General features: G+C 42.0%; 1 protein-coding gene across 1 annotated transcript in view; it reads right to left on the reverse strand.

Moving 5' to 3' along the window:
* The window catches only part of LOC124270372 (DNA polymerase delta catalytic subunit-like), a 61,977-nt gene extending 46,220 nt beyond the window's left edge, over positions 1-15,757 (reverse strand). Inside the window, 8 exon segments of the mRNA XM_046705410.1 lie at positions 878-1,110; positions 2,070-2,238; positions 3,136-3,229; positions 9,594-9,766; positions 10,800-10,931; positions 12,683-12,777; positions 14,032-14,106; positions 15,654-15,757. Of these exon segments, the coding sequence (XP_046561366.1) occupies positions 878-1,110; positions 2,070-2,238; positions 3,136-3,229; positions 9,594-9,766; positions 10,800-10,931; positions 12,683-12,731 (850 nt within the window). The 5' untranslated portion in view covers positions 12,732-12,777; positions 14,032-14,106; positions 15,654-15,757.
* Between the last annotated feature and the right edge of the window lie 4,201 nt (positions 15,758-19,958).

The following is a 19,958-nucleotide window of genomic DNA, read 5'->3' on the forward strand; positions in this document are numbered from 1 at the left end:
GTTCCAACTTAGAAGTAGTGGTAGAAGTTGTTTAATGCCGCACTCAGCAGCATTCCAACTACATGGCAATGGTCTGTAAATATGGTCTGGACCGGCCAGTGGTCTGAGTGAGTGAGTATGGTTTTATGCACTTTTAGCAATATCCCACAATATCATGGCGGGGACACCAGAAATGGGCTTCACACATTGTACCCATGTGGGGAATCGAACCCGGGTCTTCGGCGTGACGAGCGAACGCTTTAACCACTAGGCTACCCCACCGCCCGAGCATTGATCTATGCGATTGGGATACAATGAATGAAAGTAGTGGTAATATTACCTCTGACATGCGTGTGATGAATCTTGGATTTGTCGTTTATTCAAAATCGATAGGAATTATTGAGAAACCATACAAGCAAACATGTCTTTGAAATCTTTAGCATTATAACTGGTGGTTGGTAAAACTGTTCACATAAAACAAAGATACACACCCCTTAAGGATGTCCTCTATGTTTCATACCCTGTTGCCGGTTAGTAAAGGTTTTTGAAAAAATCATTCACTTGTACATTTGAAAATTCGTATCCCCATTGCATAGATTGATGTACATCCTGTGGATCACTAAGATTGCCTGGTCCAGGCACCATATAGCTGGAATATTGATGACATTTAACAACAAACATAGAAAATCTTTAAAGATTCTCAGATCTTCATGGAGGTTAATGATTTACTCAACCGTTCTGCTTTTTTTCTCGGCATATTTTTTTACATAAATATTTTCAATTGTACTTTTGAAATTCCATTCAAATTCTAATATTTACATCGCCTACAGTTGTTTATGGGAGTTAATACAATATAGATCGAGATTCATCTTTTCCAGCATGGAATGGAAGTGTTCACCTTTCCTCCCAGCACATTCAATGTCGAAGCTGAGGATGCGGAAAGGGGCGACCTTGGACCACTCCCCTTCTGTAGAATGGGACACAATATCTTCCCACGACACGTCCAGCTCTATCTGACAGCGAGACACCGGAGGAAGTCGGCCATCCTTAGCATCTTTGGTACGGAGGATGTATTTCCCTGCTGGAATCTCAATCCAGTTACATCCTACAACATGGGCGTCAACCATAAACCTGAAACAAAGACGAAGATGGTGATGAAGTGGGGATTAATGGTGCATACATGTCTCAGGGGTGGAAATAACCCATTGCCCGACGTCCGACTCCAGTGTTTTTTTCTGTCGGGCAAGCAAATTTGTATATCACATTGTACCGGTGTCCAGTTGACTTTCCAATGTTAATTATGTTGTTTATTTAAAAAATCAACATGAAAACAGCGGGACTAGTGGAAAAATTATCAGGGTAAGTGATTTTACATGTGCCACTGTACCGGAGTACACGAGCAATTTGAAAGTTATTTCCACCCCTGTGTCTGCTTATACTTGTTCACTGAATACCACATCTCATTTTCATAGTTCTTTGACACATTGTGCTGTCTCTCAAGACCACATGGTCATCAGATCCAGGTTAGAATTGGTTTTCAGCAACCCATGCTTGTTGTAAGGGGCGACTAATGGGATCAGGTGGTCAGGCTCGCTGACTTGATTAATGTACGGACCCGTGAAGATTCGGGTTAGAATTGGTCTTCAGCAACCCATGCTTGTCTTAAGGGTGATCGGGTGGTCAGACTTGCTGACTTGGTTGACAGGTCATCATATCCCTATTGTGTAGATTGGTGCTCATGATTTTGATCACTGGATTGTCTGGTCCAAACATTATTTTTTACAGAGCGCCGCCATAGCCAGAATATTGATGAGTGCGGGCGGAAACAAGAAACAAACAGAACAAACAAACAAGGTCATGGGTCTTGTGTAATTGTCTTCATGCAGAGTGCAAGGCAGGGTAACATCAAGTCCCATGTTTTAACATCATTAGAGATCAAAACAATGATCTACTGTCTAGGTAGATGTTCTTCCACTTGTGACGATCTCCGTAATAGTCAATATTCTAGTAAATGATGAGGTTAAAATAATGTAAAGTGAAATTCATGTATTTTACTGTGTATGCACTATATTTCTTTCATGAAAGCTCACCTGATCTCGAAGTCTATGTTACTTTCGTAGGTCTGAAAGGCATACTGGCTATAGCCTGTACATACGAAGCCTTGCTCAAGGAGCCGGCGAGACGGGGCAATCAGACGAGGTAGTGCAACTGTGATCTTCAGAAAGGGAATCTTCCTGTTACCATGGAAACCATAGATACCTGAAAAAAAAGGAAGCACTTGATTATTCTCTTTCATCAAGCATACCCATAAACAATAAAGTCTTGACCATCCTAATATTACAAGGGTTTCAACAAAGTGGGATTTATGCTGTTGTGGTAAGTAGTGGTTGTGTATTTGTCAAAGAACCAGAAATCCGGTGATTGATATTCTGAGCAACAATGACATCTCATCAACCATTTAACTGAGTTGACCATCAAACCATTCATTACAACCAGGTTTGTTTTTTTGTGCAATCTGTAACAAACAAACCAGATTTTGAAAGTATGAGCCTCTGTTGACACAATTAGGACACAATACACTAGGACACAATTAGGTTGACACAATTAGGACACAATTAGGGACACAAATTAGGACACAATACACAATTAGGACACAATTACATGCATCAACCCATTCTGTGAGCTTGTTGTTTAATGTTACACTCAGCAATATTCCAGCTATATGGTGGCAGTCTGTAAACAATCAAGTCTGGACCAGACAATCCAAATATCAACAACATGAGTATTGATCTTTGTACTTGAGTGAGTGAGTTTAGGTTTAGTTTACCGCGCACTCAAGCAATATTCAGATATATGGCGAGCGGTCTGTAACAATCGAGTCTACTTGAGATAAGATAATGTGTCAACCAAGTCTGAAGACCTAAGTCACGGGTCCTTTGTACTTGAGATAAGATCATGTCAACCAAGTCAGCAAGTCACCTCTTGATCCCGTTAGTCGTCTCTTACGACAAGCATGGGTTGTTTGAGACCAATTCTAACCTGGATCTTCACAGGTATCATTGCAACCAGAATCGGTAGCCATGGAACAGTTGTAACCCAGATTCTTCAAGGGTTCCTTGGAACCTGGATATTTATACGGTAGTATGGATGCCTTACTTTCTCTGATGACACAATCCACAGCAAGAACCGCCTGGACCACGCCCTCGCGGTTGGACCGCATGTCCTTCTTCACAGCCGCATCCAGAGCGTCCTGCAATAAAACCAGCAGTCACATTAGTGGTCTTTTGGAGGTGAGGCAAAAGGGGGTTTAGCGTTGTACATAAGAATATTTCGCTCATATGACGACGTGCATGCGTGTGTATGTGTGGCTGCTTGTACTAGCCCAGACTTAAGCTGGTTCTTTAGTGCTAGCTCACTGAGATACCATGCCGCAGTTAATCATGAATACCCCATTCCTCCACATATTACTGACTGACTGAGTTTGTTTTGACGACTGAGTTTGGTTTTACGCCGCTTTTAGCAATATTCCAGCAACATCACGGCTGGGGACACCAGAAATGGGCTTCACACAATGTACCCATGTGGGGATTCAAACCCGGGTCTTCGGCGTGACGAGCCAACGCTTTAACCACTAGGCTACCCCAACCGCCCTTCAGACACATTATACTGACTCTGAGTCTTTGACGTGACGGGTGAACGCTTACTAGGCTACCCCACTGCCCCTAATGTCTCAGACCAATAAGTACCAAGCCTTAAAAGTCACAGATAAACTACTGGGTGTATACAGCAGTAGGATTTATCGACAACTCTAAAATAAGAGCCATTGGGAGCAAAATGTCAAAAAACATTATGTCAAAAATGGAGGGTAATTTAACATAAAAGATATATTTTAAAGCCTTTTCCTCTTAATTGGTCCAGTTATCAGTGTTTGAAATTAACCTTGATCATTTACGTAGCCATGACATTAACAAAATGTAATTTTTATGATAACATTAATATTTTATACTTATCCTGACTCATGCTTATTTGCTTTCTCATCCTCTCTTCCAAACGGTCAAGTGGAAACTTGAATCCCTTCAAGCGAACGTACAATCACTCACCCTGAATCATCTCCCTTTTCCGCCAAAACTGGCACGTGACCTGTCATGCCTTGCTCCTCACTTTCTCTGATATAAGCCCCACGCTGGTTTACAGGGAAACCCGTGTGGTGAGAGGGGACGGTTGGGAGGGCTTCATCTCATGAGTCAGGATAAGTATAAAATATTAATTTTATCATAAAAATTACATATTTTTCCTTATCCTGACTCATGCTTATTTGCTTACTGAACTGACAGAATCATGGGTGGTGGGTCAACCACCTAACAGGATTCCCTGTATGATTGTATTCATGCTAGCCGCTAAAGCGATATATATACCCCCTGGGAATTTTCTTCTTCTGCGGCTAACTTCAATATTTCTTGATGCTTGTCGAGGGACCACCTTCTTATACATTCGTATTAGAAGTAAACTTCTTAAACTTTGTGGATTTAGTATACTAGACGCCTGGTTGTCTAGATATCTGCAACAACCCAATATGTTACGGTAGGAACTTTACCGAAACTGGAATCGCGACCCATCTGTTAAGGCAAGAACATTACCATAACTGAGTCTATGTATCACTCATGCGCTGACTTATCTCATAAGTCAGGGGAACATGGACTCTCAGCTGGTGGCAATGGACAGTTGCCTGGCATCAACAAATCTGCGTGACAAGGGTGAGTTTCTTCAACGTCTGGCCGGTACAGTGAGTTGTTGCGCTACGACTAGAGGGCCGAACTGGTGTATCCCTGATACGTCTTCTGTGGAGATGTCTCTCAGGTAGTGATTAGCGAAGACAGTGTCTGACTTCCAAAAGCAGCCTTCCATTATAGATGATATAGAGCAGTTTCCATGTAGGGGGAGTGTCGAGGTCAAAGCTGTAACTTCATGTGGGTTTGATGCTCTTGGAGGCTCTAAACCTGCTGCTTTATAGGCTCTTAGGATCACTGCTCTGATCCAGAAGGAGATCGTTGTATGGGATACTTCTACAGTCGTAGCTGTTGATAGCGGGATGAATAGACGCTTGAACTTCCTTCTTCTAGTAGCAGATTTCTGCAAGTAGATTCTCAGAGTAGATTCTCAGCACTCTGACCGGGCATAAAGATAAATCTTGAGTGTCTTCTGGACCCAGGATTGTTGATAATGCCGGAACGTAGAACTGACGATCCGGTTGGCCCGGTAGCTGGTTCTCGGCTATAAAGTCCCATCTAAGGCCTAGATGGACTGCTTCCCTTCTTCCAGTGTCAAATATCGTACGGCTGAAGTCAAGGGCGTGTATTTCTGACATCCGAGCAGCAGTAGCCAAGGCGAGGAGGAATATCGTCTTTTGAGTTAAGAACTCACATGTCGTCTGCGTCAGCGGTTCGTATACATCACCGATGAGGTGCTGCAACACTATGTTGAGGTCCCATGCTGGTGCTCTGAACTTCTGTTGTTGATCTTCCAACTTGAAAGATCTCAGCAGGGCCACTAGTTCAGGCACCTTGGTCAACTTCACCCCTGTCTTCATGGTGATGACCGAGCTGATTGCCGCAAGGTATGTAGACAGCGTAGAGCCCTTCAGATGTCTAGTGGATCTCAGATGACACAAGTAGCCTCCTACTTGTGGATGTGTCGCCTTTCTGGACGTGAACCCCTGTTGAACAGCATACTGGTCAAAACTTCTCCACTTGTCATCATACAGGTTACGTGTAGATCTTCGTAGAGCCAAGCTCACAGCCTTGCCTGCTCTAGTGGAGTAACCTCGATTCTTCAAGCAGTACGTAATATGCTCCATACGTGCAACTGGAACGCTTCTGGGTTGCCGTGACACAGCTTGGTGTGAGGATGGATGAGTAGGTTCGGCCAATCTGGTAATCGTAGAACTGGTTCACCGTGAAGATCTATGAGGTCTGGGAACCATAGTCTCGCTGGCCAATAAGGCGCTACCAAAATCAGTTGTAGCACCCTCGTCTGGTTGATCTTGCGTAATACTTGAGGTAGCAGGATCGGTGGAGGGAAGGCGTAGGCCTTCATTCCCTCCCAGGATATGGCAAAGGCGCCGACAGCTCATGCCAGCGGGTCTGGCACTGGCGGGATGAACGTTGTCACCTGCTGGTTGAAAAGGGTTGCAAACAGGTCGATGAGGGGACGGCCTAGTTGAGTTGTTACCCACTGCAACACTTCTGGATGTACTGGTCTGGATAGGGCGTCGGCTAGGATGTTCTTTGCCCCTGGGATGTGGCAAGCCCTCATCTTCAGGTTGATTTCGTCTGCGATGTCGAACAGCTGGAACGTCAGTTGAAGCATAGGCCCTGATCTTGTGGACCCTTGCAGATTAATGTGAAAGGCCACAGTGGAGTTGTCCGTGTGTATCATCAGGACCTGATCTTCTAACTGCGCCGCCTAATATAGAACTGCTTCTATTACTGCTTTCAGTTCTAGCTCGTTGATGTGCAGACTCTTCTCTGTTTGTGACCACTGCCCTGCTGCAACCTCGTCGTTGAGATGTGCCCCCCAGCCTTGAAGGGACACATCCACGTAGAGATGAAGATTGTACTCTGGCTCTCTCAAATAGGTTCCGCCGAAAACATTCAATCTGACTGTCCACTAAAGCAGGTACTGTTTTAGATGTTGCGGGATGGTGAACTTCTGGACATCGTCTAGATGAGCTATCAGGAACCTCTGTAACGGTTGAAGTTGCAATCTTCCTCTGCGTGTGAGAGCCTGTGCCGACATCAGTAGACCCAAGAGTCGCTGCCACGTTCTTAAGTCTAGTGGAGAGTTGAGGGCGTCTGGTGTGCACGACTGGATGCTCTGCCATCGGTCGTCTGGTACCGGGATGCGTTTCTCTCTTGTCAGGAATCTGATGCCCAGGAACTGTAGATCTTGGGTCGGCTCCAGCTCCAACTTCTGATGATTCACCAGCCAGCCCAACTGTGTCAGCAGGTTGATCGTAAACTGCAGCTGTAGTCTGAGTTAATCTACATCTTGATGTGCCTGGATGCACCTGGATGTGCCTGGTAGAAGGCACTGCGTAGCCCCTTCTGATGGAGACAATCGGTTTGGTTATTCGCGTAAATAACCACGGGGCCGACGAAATTCCAAAGGGCAGGACCTTCCACTGGTAGTGCCGCCCTTCGAACAGGAGTCGCAGGTACTTCCGTGATTCTGAGTGCATCGGGATATGTAGATAGGCATCTTGCAGATCTATGCTGGCCATGAAGTATTTGGGTCGAATAAGATGTCTCAGCTGAGGTAGATGTAGCATCTTGAACTTCTCTGGTTTCAACAGGTAATGCTTGTTGAAGATCTTCATGTTGAAGTCGAAACTTCTCTTTGGAGTTCTTTTTGGGTACTAGGAAAATTGGAAAGTCATACCCGGGCGTGAGTCTGCATTGATCGACAACTTCTACCACACCTTTTGTCAATAACATCTCGATAGCTTTGGTGAGCTTGTCTCGCTGCAGGTGCGGATACTCGTAATACTTCTATGACGTAGTCGTCCTGTAGTACTCTCCAATTCTCCCAGTATAGACCCAACCGTCCACCCCCGGTTGACGGTTGTACAGGAACGGCTGGGGGTGGAAGACGCCGGTCGTTCCAAACCTGATCTTCAATCACGGGACCTCCTGTTCCTGCCGGAGGACTGCCCACGGCCGGAGTAACTTCTGGTATTACTTGGGCGACGAAAAGATCCCAAGTTGCCGCCACGTGTAGATGGGAACTTCTGCTCTTTAGACCTCTGTATACCTGAGAAGCGGGATCGTAGTTGACTGCGCTGAGTAGATTGTTGCACCATGGTGTTCATCGTCTGGACCGACTTGAGCAACATCAAGTCCTTGGATTCTTGAGTTACTTCACGCGACAACTGTCGGATGCCGCTGCCCAAGGTTTTCGTAGTAAAGGCTTGGTGTAGACATCTGGCCATGTAGAGGAACTCAGCAGCCCCTGATGACGTAATAGTGTGATGCCTGCCGACACAGAGGCCAAGTGATCGGAGATAAACTCCTGATCCTTGCGCTGTAACACTAGTGTAGAATGGATCATTTTTTCTTCTTCCGTCTTAGGATGCTTGAAAGCACACATCAGCGCTTCATTGATGGCTCTGGACCTTGTTATGATGTTATGATATGCTGAACTGCGGAGTATCCTGCCCTTGTGTCTTTGAAGCCTTTTCAAAGGTTGTTTTCAGGTTATCTGTAACCTGCGCAATGGGCTTCATCGGCGGTATGGTCTCTGGATGGAGACGATATCGGGAGACCATCAGCCACTCAAGCCAATACCTTTGCCTCAGTGAAGATGAAGTCATCATCTTCTGCAGGTTGTCCCCGCTCAGCTGCTAGGCTCTGACTAGAGATGTCTACGTTGACTGCTGACGATGTAGTAAAGGACCGCTCTGCGATGTCTGCCATCATCTAGCCCTCTGCAGCGTTGTTCTCAGGAACCAGCTGCTTCTTCTCCCGCTCTAGCCTCTTCTCCATGGCCTGCATCACCCTATGGGTGATGGTATCAGCAAAATCTTCAACGTTGAGGACCTCAGCGTTCGTAATCGGACGCTGCTGCGGGATGACTGCAACTGACTCGTCTGTAGACATCGCTGACGATGTAGCGTTTTCAAACGCCAAAGGGTTCTCAGCTGACGTCTGCTTCTGCTGCAACTGCTGCGGTAGACTGCCAACAGGAAGATGTAACATCTTCGACGATCAGCACAGCTGTCAAGACATAGTTGCCGCAACTCACAGCACTCAAGACTGTATCACCTTCTCACGAAGGCTGGTTGAATCTGACAACAGGTTGTATAACTTTCGGGCTCAAATTTTTCAAAAATTTTATAAGTCAGTTATTTCACTATTCAACAGATATATGAAGTCATAAATTCAATATATACACATGATTATACACAATTATCAAACATCAAGACATACTCAAACCGTAAACCAGCCAAGAAGAACACCCAGGGTGTAAATCAAGCATTGAGACGTGATGGACTGTTGTTTACATTGAAACATGTGAACAAACAGTCACCTCGAACAAAGAGAAATTGTGAATTAATTTGACATACAATGTACAAATTTTGCTATAAATATGATAAACAACATACTTAGAAACACAATCACGGCAGAATTTGTGCTATATATCCCAAATATTTGAAGTTATAAGCCGCGAAGGGACCCTGAAGTGACCGCCCAACCGTCCTCTTGGGCGATAGAGGAGAGAGTGAGGAGCAAGGCATGGCAGGTCACGTGCCAGTTTTGGCTGGAAAAGGGAGATGATTCAGGGTGAGTGATTGTACGTTCGCTTCAAGGGAATTGAAGGGATTCAAGTTTAAACTAGACCGTTCGGAAGAGAGGATGAGAAAGCAAATAAGCATGAGTCAGGATAAGGAAAAATGGTGTAACTATATTTACATTGAGAATTTTTCTTGCTTCTAATAATAAGAGGTTTTACCGATATTGTCAAATACCGACCAGTAAGCAGGACCATATAAACCCCTAAGTCCTAATAATCCAGAGTGGATTTTTATATGAACACACTTGCGTAATTCCAATGTTCACCTTAAATGCCCCACAATCCTTCTCTTTAAAGCCCGGCTGTGCTGGGACGTAGAAGTATGCGGCGAAGCCGTGGATGTGGGCCATGACACTGTTGCCATCTTGAGTGATCCCGTGCATCCGGATGATGGGTACCGGTCCCTGTGTGGCCCCCGGCATCCCTGCCAGATGTTTCCCTGGGGGACAGAAACATGGTAACGCTGGTCTTTGTTGTTTCTATAAATAGGATCAGCATGCTTAATTATACACAGAGTGAGTGAGGGAGTATGGTTTCATGCCACTTTTAGCAATACTCCAGCAATATGACGGAGAGGGACACCAGAAATGGCAGGGATAGAAATACTTTTTTTTCTAAGTGTGCCTTAGGGCACCAGGCAAATATTTTAGGTGTGCCTCTCAGAAATCAAGTGTGCCCACATGTTTTTAGAATCAATGACTGTAGCAAGGATGATGATCTTTTGAAATTTATTGTCAGAAAACAACAAATGTAACCAGTTTTCGGTTATCACTGATATGTCTTCTGCTTAAGATGGCTTTCTTATGGTACATTTGTTCTGCTTTCCCATCACCTTTAATAGCTAAGAATCACGTGAGAGGTTCACTTTTCACAATATGTCTAACATACACAATTTACTCTTCACTAACCGAACTATCAGTACTCACAACACTCTAACTGGAAAAACAACCAGATTTCTTTGCATCATCCATCATAATTCCAGTGATTTCCTGGGCGTAAAAGTCAATAAATGTGTTTGCTTGTTTTTCATTTGCTTAAGTGTTTTGTTTGGGGATTAAATGACTAAAGATGTGCTATGTCTCACGTGCCATAAGGGCACCAAGAACATTTTTTATCTGTGCCATCTGGATATTTACCGTGCCATGACACGCTAATACATGGGGTATTTCGAACCCTGAATGGGCTTCACACTTTGTATCCATGTAGGGAATAGAACCCAGGTCTTCAGGGTGACAAGCGGACACTTTAACCATTAGGCCACCCCATCGCCCCTAATTATACACAGATGGAGAGATGAGCTTGAACAGGAATTCTGTTTAAACATCGTGTGAAGGGTTAGTTCAGGGCGCAAAATATTCATCCCACATATACATATATAGAGATGTATTATGTTCAGTGGGATGCAAAAAGATGCTGTTTAAATCATAAACTTTGAATCACAAATGTTGAACACATGTTGTGACTGAACTGACCAACATAGTTGTCCACATCCAGCTGCTGAAAGGTCACTGTGTCAGTCTTGGGGTCAAGGTCAGGGGCAGCAGGTCGGGCCCACTTGCTCCTGGAGGTCCTGGTCTCCGGTCCAGCAGGTCCATCTCCCGAACCTGACGTGAAACAAAGGGGGCTTGTTGAGTATGTGGACCAATGATAATTTGTTCTGTCCACATCCACTTGTCCTGAACATACTGGCCTTGCTTCTTTTAATCATATATCCCTCCCTTGAACGATGGTCATTAGAGACTGTTCATAATTTATGGCTGATGTGTGTGTGTGTGTGTGTGTGTGTGTGTGTGTGTGTGTGTGAATGACGATTTTAAGGGGGTCACCCATTTTGTTCATGGCAGGAAGGGGGGTGGGTCATCAATTTTATATACATGTTCTAGAGGGGGTCAGCAATTTTGTACATAAAAATATTTTAAAATTATGCTTTTAAAAATAAGGGGAGGGGAGGGCGGTCATTGATTTTGTACATGACATGCAGGGGGTCACTTACTTTGTACATAAATTTTAAAGGGGGTAAATTCACATTCTCCATAAAAATCATCATCACCCCCAGCCATAATTATGACCGGTCCCTTAGCATTGTTGTTGTTTCCTGTTTAATGACTTTTTAAAGGCACAATGTCACACATTTTAAACAATATTTTTGTCCTATATTATATATAGGGGCACATGCACTCACTTTAGCTTCCTACTGATGAAATAAAAGACTTATTATCACTTACGACTTGCCTGAAATCAATAATTGAAACTTCGAGGCAAACAGCTTCCAAACAGATAAAACTGGCCATATATGGAATGTAAACAATTGCTCCGAACATCGAAAACTGGCGAGCGCTGTGTTGTTGGTGTTTGACGAACTGGGTGAATTTCACAATCACATATTGTGCATAGGATATTTGTAAAGAGCGCTCCAAGGAAATAACTCTATGGGGTTCGCTTGAAATAATGTTCGGTGGGTAGAGGGCATGAGAGCTGATTTAATGCAATGTTGCAGTAATTCATTCAAACTGTTTAATTAAATATTGCAATCTAAATACTTTAAAAAAAAAAATTTAATAAATAAATGGTAGCTTCCCTAAGGCCTGATAGTTAGCATTATTGAGAGAAGTGAGGTGTGATATAGTACCTTTAAGCAATATTCTGGCTATATGACATTGGTCTGTAAATAATTGAGTCTGGACCAGACAATCCATTGATTGACATGAGCAGCGATCTGCTCCATTGGGATACGATAACATGTGCCAGCCAAGTCAGTGAGCTTGAAAACCTGATTCTGTAAGTTATGACTTTTTAACCTGGATCTTCAGAGTCTGGTTTTCAGCAACCAATTCTAATTGTACCAGATGATAAATGGGACTGTGTGGTCATAATAGCAATCTGTAGTCTGTTTGGGTTCAAATGAGAACGACGAATGATCAAATAATAGGGATAAGTGCACAAAACATAAATAAGACACATGGTCCTAAAACCTCTGTACCCAAAAGGATCTGAAATCTGAACGTGACGCTGTTCCACCAGCTGTTTGTCACCCCTTGCTGGGAAGCGTGAAAGTAGCACAATATTACATGATGGTTTCTTAAACAACTTTATCCGTGATCGATCATAAAATGTCAGATTCTGTTGAGTACAGAGGTTTCAGGACTATGTGTCTTATTTATGTTTTGTGCACATATCCCTATTTTGAGATATTTAATCATTCATCGTTCTCATTTGAACCCAAACGGACTATAAAGTAATCCTAAAAAAGGCTCATGCTAATTTAGAAACTTTATAAGCTGGTCCACAATTGTGAAATATATTTTCTAATCAAGAAATTTGCTGTTGGTCAGAACGGCTGGAATCATTTACCCACCTCCAGCTGCCTCGTCCTCCATCATTTCATTCTCGAAGTCCTCCATCATTGCCAGGTCTGCTTCAAACTGGGATGGATCATCTTCCTCCTCGAACCTGATGTCATACGAGTGGGAGGTACATCAGCAAGCGATGCATGCATTAACAGGTTTGAGAGTTATGCAGTATAGCACAATATATTTGGGGTAGTGAGATAGCCTAGTGGTTTAAGCGTTCGCTCGTTAGCTGAAGACCCGGGTTCGATTCTCCACATGGGTATATGTGAAGCCCATTTCTGGAGTCCCCCGCCGTGATATTGCTGGAATATTGCTAAAGGTGGCGTAAAACTAAACTCACTCACAATATATAGCATTCCTAAATAGACTGAATGTATTGCATTTTTACCCTGCTTTAGGCAACATTTCAGCAATATCACATACTGTTCCCATGTGGGGAATTGAACCTGGTGTTTGGTGCGACAAGTGAATGCCATAACCATGGTTTGATGGAATTTGACCTTGGATGAACTTCTTGGATGAACTCGTGAGACAAAATGTCCATCATCATCCAAAACAAAAACAGAGGTTTTCTATAAGCATTATCACGTTTGAGGGATTTTACGGGACGCTTTAATCACCCCTCGCAGTTTTCCCACTAGTGTTGGGAATTGGTTGAAATCTCACAATTGCTTCATTACCAACAAACAATCATCGAAAAAAATTAGTTAGCGTCATTTTTCAGATTTTCCTATCCAGGTTGTTATTGCAGATATGTGTAACATGATGCAACTTGCTACTTTAAAGTGGGATGACTTATATATCCTGAACATAAACTTCCTGGAGTCTTCAAGAAATATTCAGTCATGGCTTTTCAGTTAGTGAAGTGAGTTTTCTAAGAATTAAACACGTTTTCAAGCACTGACAACTTCAACGATATGTTCCATTGTCAAGTATTTCAAAGACTAAAAAAGTAGTTAAAAAATCGTTTATGTTCGATTCTGAGAAAAGGTGATCGATCGCTTGGTCGTTTGGTCACTGCGATCAATCTTCGATTATTTCAATTAATCGGAACACCACTAGTTCCCACTTGTGTTTCCCAGTGATTAATTTATTAAGGGTCAAGTGCTTCACTTAGTCCTGATGAGCGCACCCTTCTTGCGTAAGAGACGGTAGGCGTACATGTAATGTCGTTATGTCTCTGACTGATTACATGACAGGCACACATTTCAACCAAAACAAGGAAGTTATTTCTGCTACTCTGACACAGCCATATATTTAAAAGTCCTGTTTTCTGAGTCTGTGGAAATACAAAGGTCCTGGAAAGCAGACTTGTCTGAGAAGCACAGACTGAAAAAAGCATATAACAACTCACCTGGATTTCTTTTTCGGGGTTGGTCCTTGGTAGCCCCCTTTCCTTTCCTCTTGTCCATCGTCGTTATGTCTGTGTCTGACAGAACATCAACAATAAGTGTAACCTTGGGAACAGTGAAGACTTAAGGGATAGTATATTTACAAATTCTGGGTGCATTTTTATCATGCATGATTTTCATTTCCAAAAGTGACATCACGCTTTGCATCACACACATCCATCAAGCTTTGTCCACTGAATATGGTGCCTTCAGAGAATCAAACATAACATTGGTTATTTCAAGATGGTAATCTGCACAAATAAAGAATAATTCGGAATTAGTTCCTTCTGTTCCTCCACTTCTGTCTTTCGCAGATTAACAGAGGTAACGCAACATGGTTTGACCCTATATATTGTAATTAATTTTTGGGCTTTTAGTTATTTTTGTGAGTTCTCTAGTAATTGTTGTGTTAGGTTTTGTTAATAATTTTTAGCATATATATATCAATTAATAAGACTCTCCAAAGATAAAAAAAAAGAAAAAAAGTTTGATTTATGAAACAGAGGCCAGGATTAGTTAAATAAATAGCTTAAGTGCATTACACTATCGATAAACATACGACCAAACCGGAAGCATGCAGTGGATAGTTTTCACACGCTCTGCGCATGCGCACAGCGAGTTGAAAAGTAATGTGAAACCAACGAATGGGCGGAAATCTTTCCATTTTCTCTCTCAAAATCAATAAAAAATAACAGTTCCCTTATATTAGATAAGTTGTAATCTTTAGAAGAGATAGTGCATCCATACCCTACCTCAAAACCTGATCCATGAGCTAGATAGACTTGGGTATAACCTGATCGATCCTAAATATCGTGGCACGTGAGGTCCGTAAAGCTTGACCCACACCGGGAACCTCAGACAATAATGGGAATATATATCCTGTTTGGATCTGTATTTCCCTAACTGGTTCAGGTAAGCTGATTTGTTATAACAAGTAATGATACCTGTCAATACAGAATGTGAAGGTAAATGACACTTTGAAATGTGGATGATGCTAATGACACAACCATGCATTCGCTGAAGAGGTCGTTGTCGGACGGGTACTACAGATATGTACCCCAGGTACGTTTCTGTATACAGAAACGTACCCTGGCCATAATGAGAATACAGAAAGGTACCCTTGGACGATTCCATTTCCATTGTGTCGTATTCTTGATCGGAGTTGTCATACTGTTGTATTAGATACATGTGATTGCGTTATGTAAGTAATGAGAATACACAGTAAAGGATATTTCGCGATGCATATGAATACCCAAAAAATCAGTTGAACGGGAACAACTACATGCGGTTTTGGTTTTGGATTGCGGAATATGGACTCGTCCGCCTTATAGGGTACCAGGTACGTTTCTGTATTTTGACATTGTTTAGGGTACATATCTGGGCCCCATATCTGTATACAGAAACGTACCTGGGGTACGTATATGTAGTACCTGTGCCGACAACGACCCCTTCAGCTGCATTCGCAGTCTTTCTAAGATGCGATGTCGATGTCTTGACGACAATATTTCGAAACATAATATATATTTAGTCAAATTAATGTGCTACGCAATAGATAACACTGAATCAATATCTGCATATGACTTACACACAACAACGTGTCAATGCAATATTATCACCGATTGTTATCAAACGACGTTTGTACTTCTGTGGCGGAATATGCTGACACTCACTTTCCCGCAATTATTTTGAAGTAACCGAAATGATTACATCCGGTAAACAAAAACGAACTAAGATGTTCTATATGCAGTAAACCCAAACAGACTTTCTTACTGTTATGTGCAGCTTATTATCCCTATCATGCATTGACACAGTAGGTCAAATATTTAATTCGACATATCTTTGAAAAATATAGTTTGAGTTTCATGAAATCCTTTCTCTCCAGGGGAAAAACAGTCCGTAATTTATATTAACCATGAAACACATTGACTTAGTTTCGTTTCGACGACTCGAAGTCAGCTGACCGTGCTTTGGTCGAAAAAGCGACCCCCTGACATATCCAGGTATGCTGAAACAATTCCGTAAATTATATGTCATTTAGAGTACATTTGGACCTTGCCTCTTCACGCAGACAACTGAGTCATGGCAGTGAAGATCTGTGGGTGTTAAACTTTCTTGGGCTGTTGGAGAACTACTGTTACAAACAGAAATAATATCATAGCCACCGAGGCCTCGTCGACTCACCGAACTCGTAGGAACAAATACTTAAGTGAAGACTTAGAGTAGAAATAACAAATGATACAAGTAAATCATAAAATTTAAATGACAGTATTGTATTATCACGTCACGTGTACATATTTCTAGTATTTTAACTAGCGCTTCCCCTTCTCTTTACTGTGTGTTTTAAGATAATGTTTGACTAAATGGTGTTATAGATAGTTATATATTTTCATACTCATTTTATATACATTTTCCTGACTCTGATATATTTATAAGTATGACCTATATATATCTTATATATATAGGTCATACTTATGAATATATCAGAGTCAGGCGCCTATTACTATGATATTTACTTAGGGAAAGCAGTGTTGTACGAAAATAGGTCTGGCGTGTCAATGCTCTGTGTTGTTTAGATATTCAGTGCAATGCACACACTTCAATTCTTGCACTCGCTCAATGTGTTGGGCACCACCGATCTCAACGACCGACACATTGAAGCCCGTGTTGCATTATTTTGTCTTTGTTTGCTTGTAAGGGGAGGTGGGGTAGCCTAGTGGTTAAAGCGTTTGCTTGTCACGCCGAAGGTCCGGGTTTCGATTCCCCACATGGGTACAAATACTACAATGTGTGAAGGCCAATTTTCTGGTGTCTCCTGCTGTGATATTGTTCGAATACTGCTAAAAGCAGCGTAAAAACATACTCACTCACTCACTCTTTGCATGTAACACTGGTATCTGCCTTAACTCCAGTGATATGACAGTTCTGCTAGCTATTTATTTTATAGAGACAGATACAGAAGCACTAATCTTATGAAAATGATTTCAACAGTCAACCCTTGCTGAATGGTCTTCTTGTTCTCTACCTCTATATAGTACTATATGTCTACCAGATTATCTGTTCATTATAGTATTTACCATGTTTACCATGGATCCTGAAGAGAAATACTAATACTTACCATATTTCTGTTCCATATTAACCATAATAATAAAGTTATAATTATTATTGAATTCCACTTTCAGTTTGAAAAATATTGTTTAAGCTATGGTGTTCAATATATCAATATCATGTATTTGTTTAAGTTTCATTTGGCATTGATGCCTGTATTTAATGTCTAGAAGTGGACTTTTGCTTCTTGTTCTAGCCCTGCTATCATTTTGCATGAAATTACGTTTGTTCCCAAATGTTGCTTGTGGTTGCCAAGAAACTAATGCAGTAAATTATGTTTAGAACAAACTCACAGATACAGCAAACTGTTTTATTGTTCCTAGCTATGCTGAATATTTTATCATATAAAATCGATGGATATGATATGCTGTAACAAACTGATAGATAAAGCAAATTCATGTTATGGACTGAAGTGTTCTCAGAGCGTCAAGGGGCGGTAGGGTAGCCTAGTGGTTAAAGCATTGGCTCATACGCCAAAGATCCGGGTTCGAATCTCCACATGGAAACAATGTGTGAAGCCCATTTCTGGTGTCCCCATGTTGCTGGAATATTGCTAAAAGCGGCGTCAAACCAAACTCAGTCAGTCAAAGCGTCAATGATAAGGTTTTTGTATATAATCATGATAATGAACTGATATTCTTTGAGCATCGCATATGTCACAATCAACCCATCACAACTTCGGTACCGAATCATTGCAGTTCAAAGTGGCAATACACAATTGAAGGAAAGTGAATTATTGTATTAAGTTTCCACATCTTGTGTTCAATTTACACCCTAAATTAACAATAGTAAAACATCGAAAAGACAGTGTTATCTATGATAAATTTGACACACAAGCAATTCTTACCTGCAAAGACTGCTCTTTGGATAAATCATAGTAAGCTTTCCTTGGTTTAGTTTGGTCATTATGACGATGTTCTGCCCAGTAGCAGTATATAGGCTGGTATTTAGAAAACCATGAAATAGAATATGCCCACCTTCTTTCTCCAAGAAAAGAGGGGATAAAAATAAAAGAGTTTAAATTTTTAAAATAGGCATTAATTAAATACAGTGAGTGATGACTTGCCTTTGTTCACCCAGCAGTGAATGGGTACTCGGTGGGATCAGATGGTTATATGACTGTTAACCTTTTAACACCTCAGGTTAATCGGGAAACATGTCTGAGGTGGATATTAGGTACCCTTCAAATGTATTAAGATATTAAACATTATTTCCAGACATAAGACAAGAGTAGCCATCTGAGTAACTGTCCAACAGACACCTGCAAGCCAGGATGGGGTCATTTGATGGGGATGCCTTTAAAAGACAGCTGGACACAGTGGCTATTGGAAGGAATTTTACCTACCTGGAGACAACGTCCTCAACGATGGATGATGCAAAAGATCTGTGTGCTAAAGGTAAACTTACAATTACAGAATGCATTGAGTGAAGATTTGATAGGGGTTTCATGCAGAACCTGTAACCTGGATGAATCCGCCGCCGGTGTAGCATCATGGGATGATGTGGATAATTATTGTGAAGAGATTCCATTTCAGAATAGGTGCCCAGTATCCATTGCTTGTCTCTGTGTAGAGATTCCATTTCAGAATAGGTGCCCAGTATCCATTGCTTGTCTCTCTGTAGAGATTCCATTTCAGAATAGGTCCCCAGTATCCAATCCTAGTCTCTGTGTAGAGATTCCATTTCAGAATAGGTGCCCAGTATCCATTCCTTGTCTCTGTGTAGAGATTCCATTTCAGAATAGGTGCCCAGTATCCATCCCTTGTCTTAGTGTAGAGATTCCATTTCAGAATAGGTCCCCAGTATCCAATCCTTGTCTCTGTGTAGAGATTCCATTTCAGAATAGGTGCCCAGTATCCAATCCTTGTCTTAGTGTAGAGATTCCATTTCAGAATAGGTCCCCAGTATCCAATCCTTGTCTCTGTGTAGAGATTCCATTTCAGAATAGGTGCCCAGTATCCAATCCTTGTCTCTGTGTAGAGATTCCATTTCAGAATAGGTGCCCAGTATCCATTCCTTGTCTCTGTGTAGAGATTCCATTTCAGCCCAGTATCCATCCCTTGTCTTAGTGTAGAGATTCCTTTTCAGAATAGGTGCCCAGTATCCAACTCCTTGTCTCTGTGTAGAGATTCCATTTCAGAATAGGTACCCAGTATCCAATCCTTGTCTCTGTGTAGAGATTCCATTTCAGAATAGGTGCCCAGTATCCAATCCTTGTCTTAGTGTAGAGATTCCATTTCAGAATAGGTACCCAGTATCCAATCCTTGTCTCTGTGAAGAGATTCCATTTCAGAATAGGTGCCCAGTATCCATTCCTTGTCTCTGTGTAGAGATTCCATTTCAGAATAGGTGCCCAGTATCCAATCCTTGTCTCTGTGTAGAGATTCCATTTCAGAATAGGTGCCCAGTATCCAATCCTTGTCTTTGTGTAGAGATTCCATTTCAGAATAGGTCCCCAGTATCCAATCCTTGTCTCTGTGTAGAGATTCCATTTCAGAATAGGTACCCAGTATCCAATCCTTGTCTCTGTGTAGAGATTCCATTTCAGAATAGGTGCCCAGTATCCAATCCTTGTCTCTGTGTAGAGATTCCATTTCAGAATAGGTACCCAGTATCCAATCCTTGTCTCTGTGTAGAGATTCCATTTCAGAATAGGTGCCCAGTATCCAATCCTTGTCTCTGTGTAGAGATTCCATTTCAGAATAGGTGCCCAGTATCCAATCCTTGTCTCTGTGTAGAGATTCCATTTCAGAATAGGTGCCCAGTATCCAATCCTTGTCTCTGT

This window comes from Haliotis rubra, unplaced genomic scaffold, assembly GCF_003918875.1.
Source record: "Haliotis rubra isolate DU_JTF1 unplaced genomic scaffold, ASM391887v1 Scf151, whole genome shotgun sequence".
Lineage (NCBI taxonomy): Eukaryota > Metazoa > Mollusca > Gastropoda > Lepetellida > Haliotidae > Haliotis > Haliotis rubra.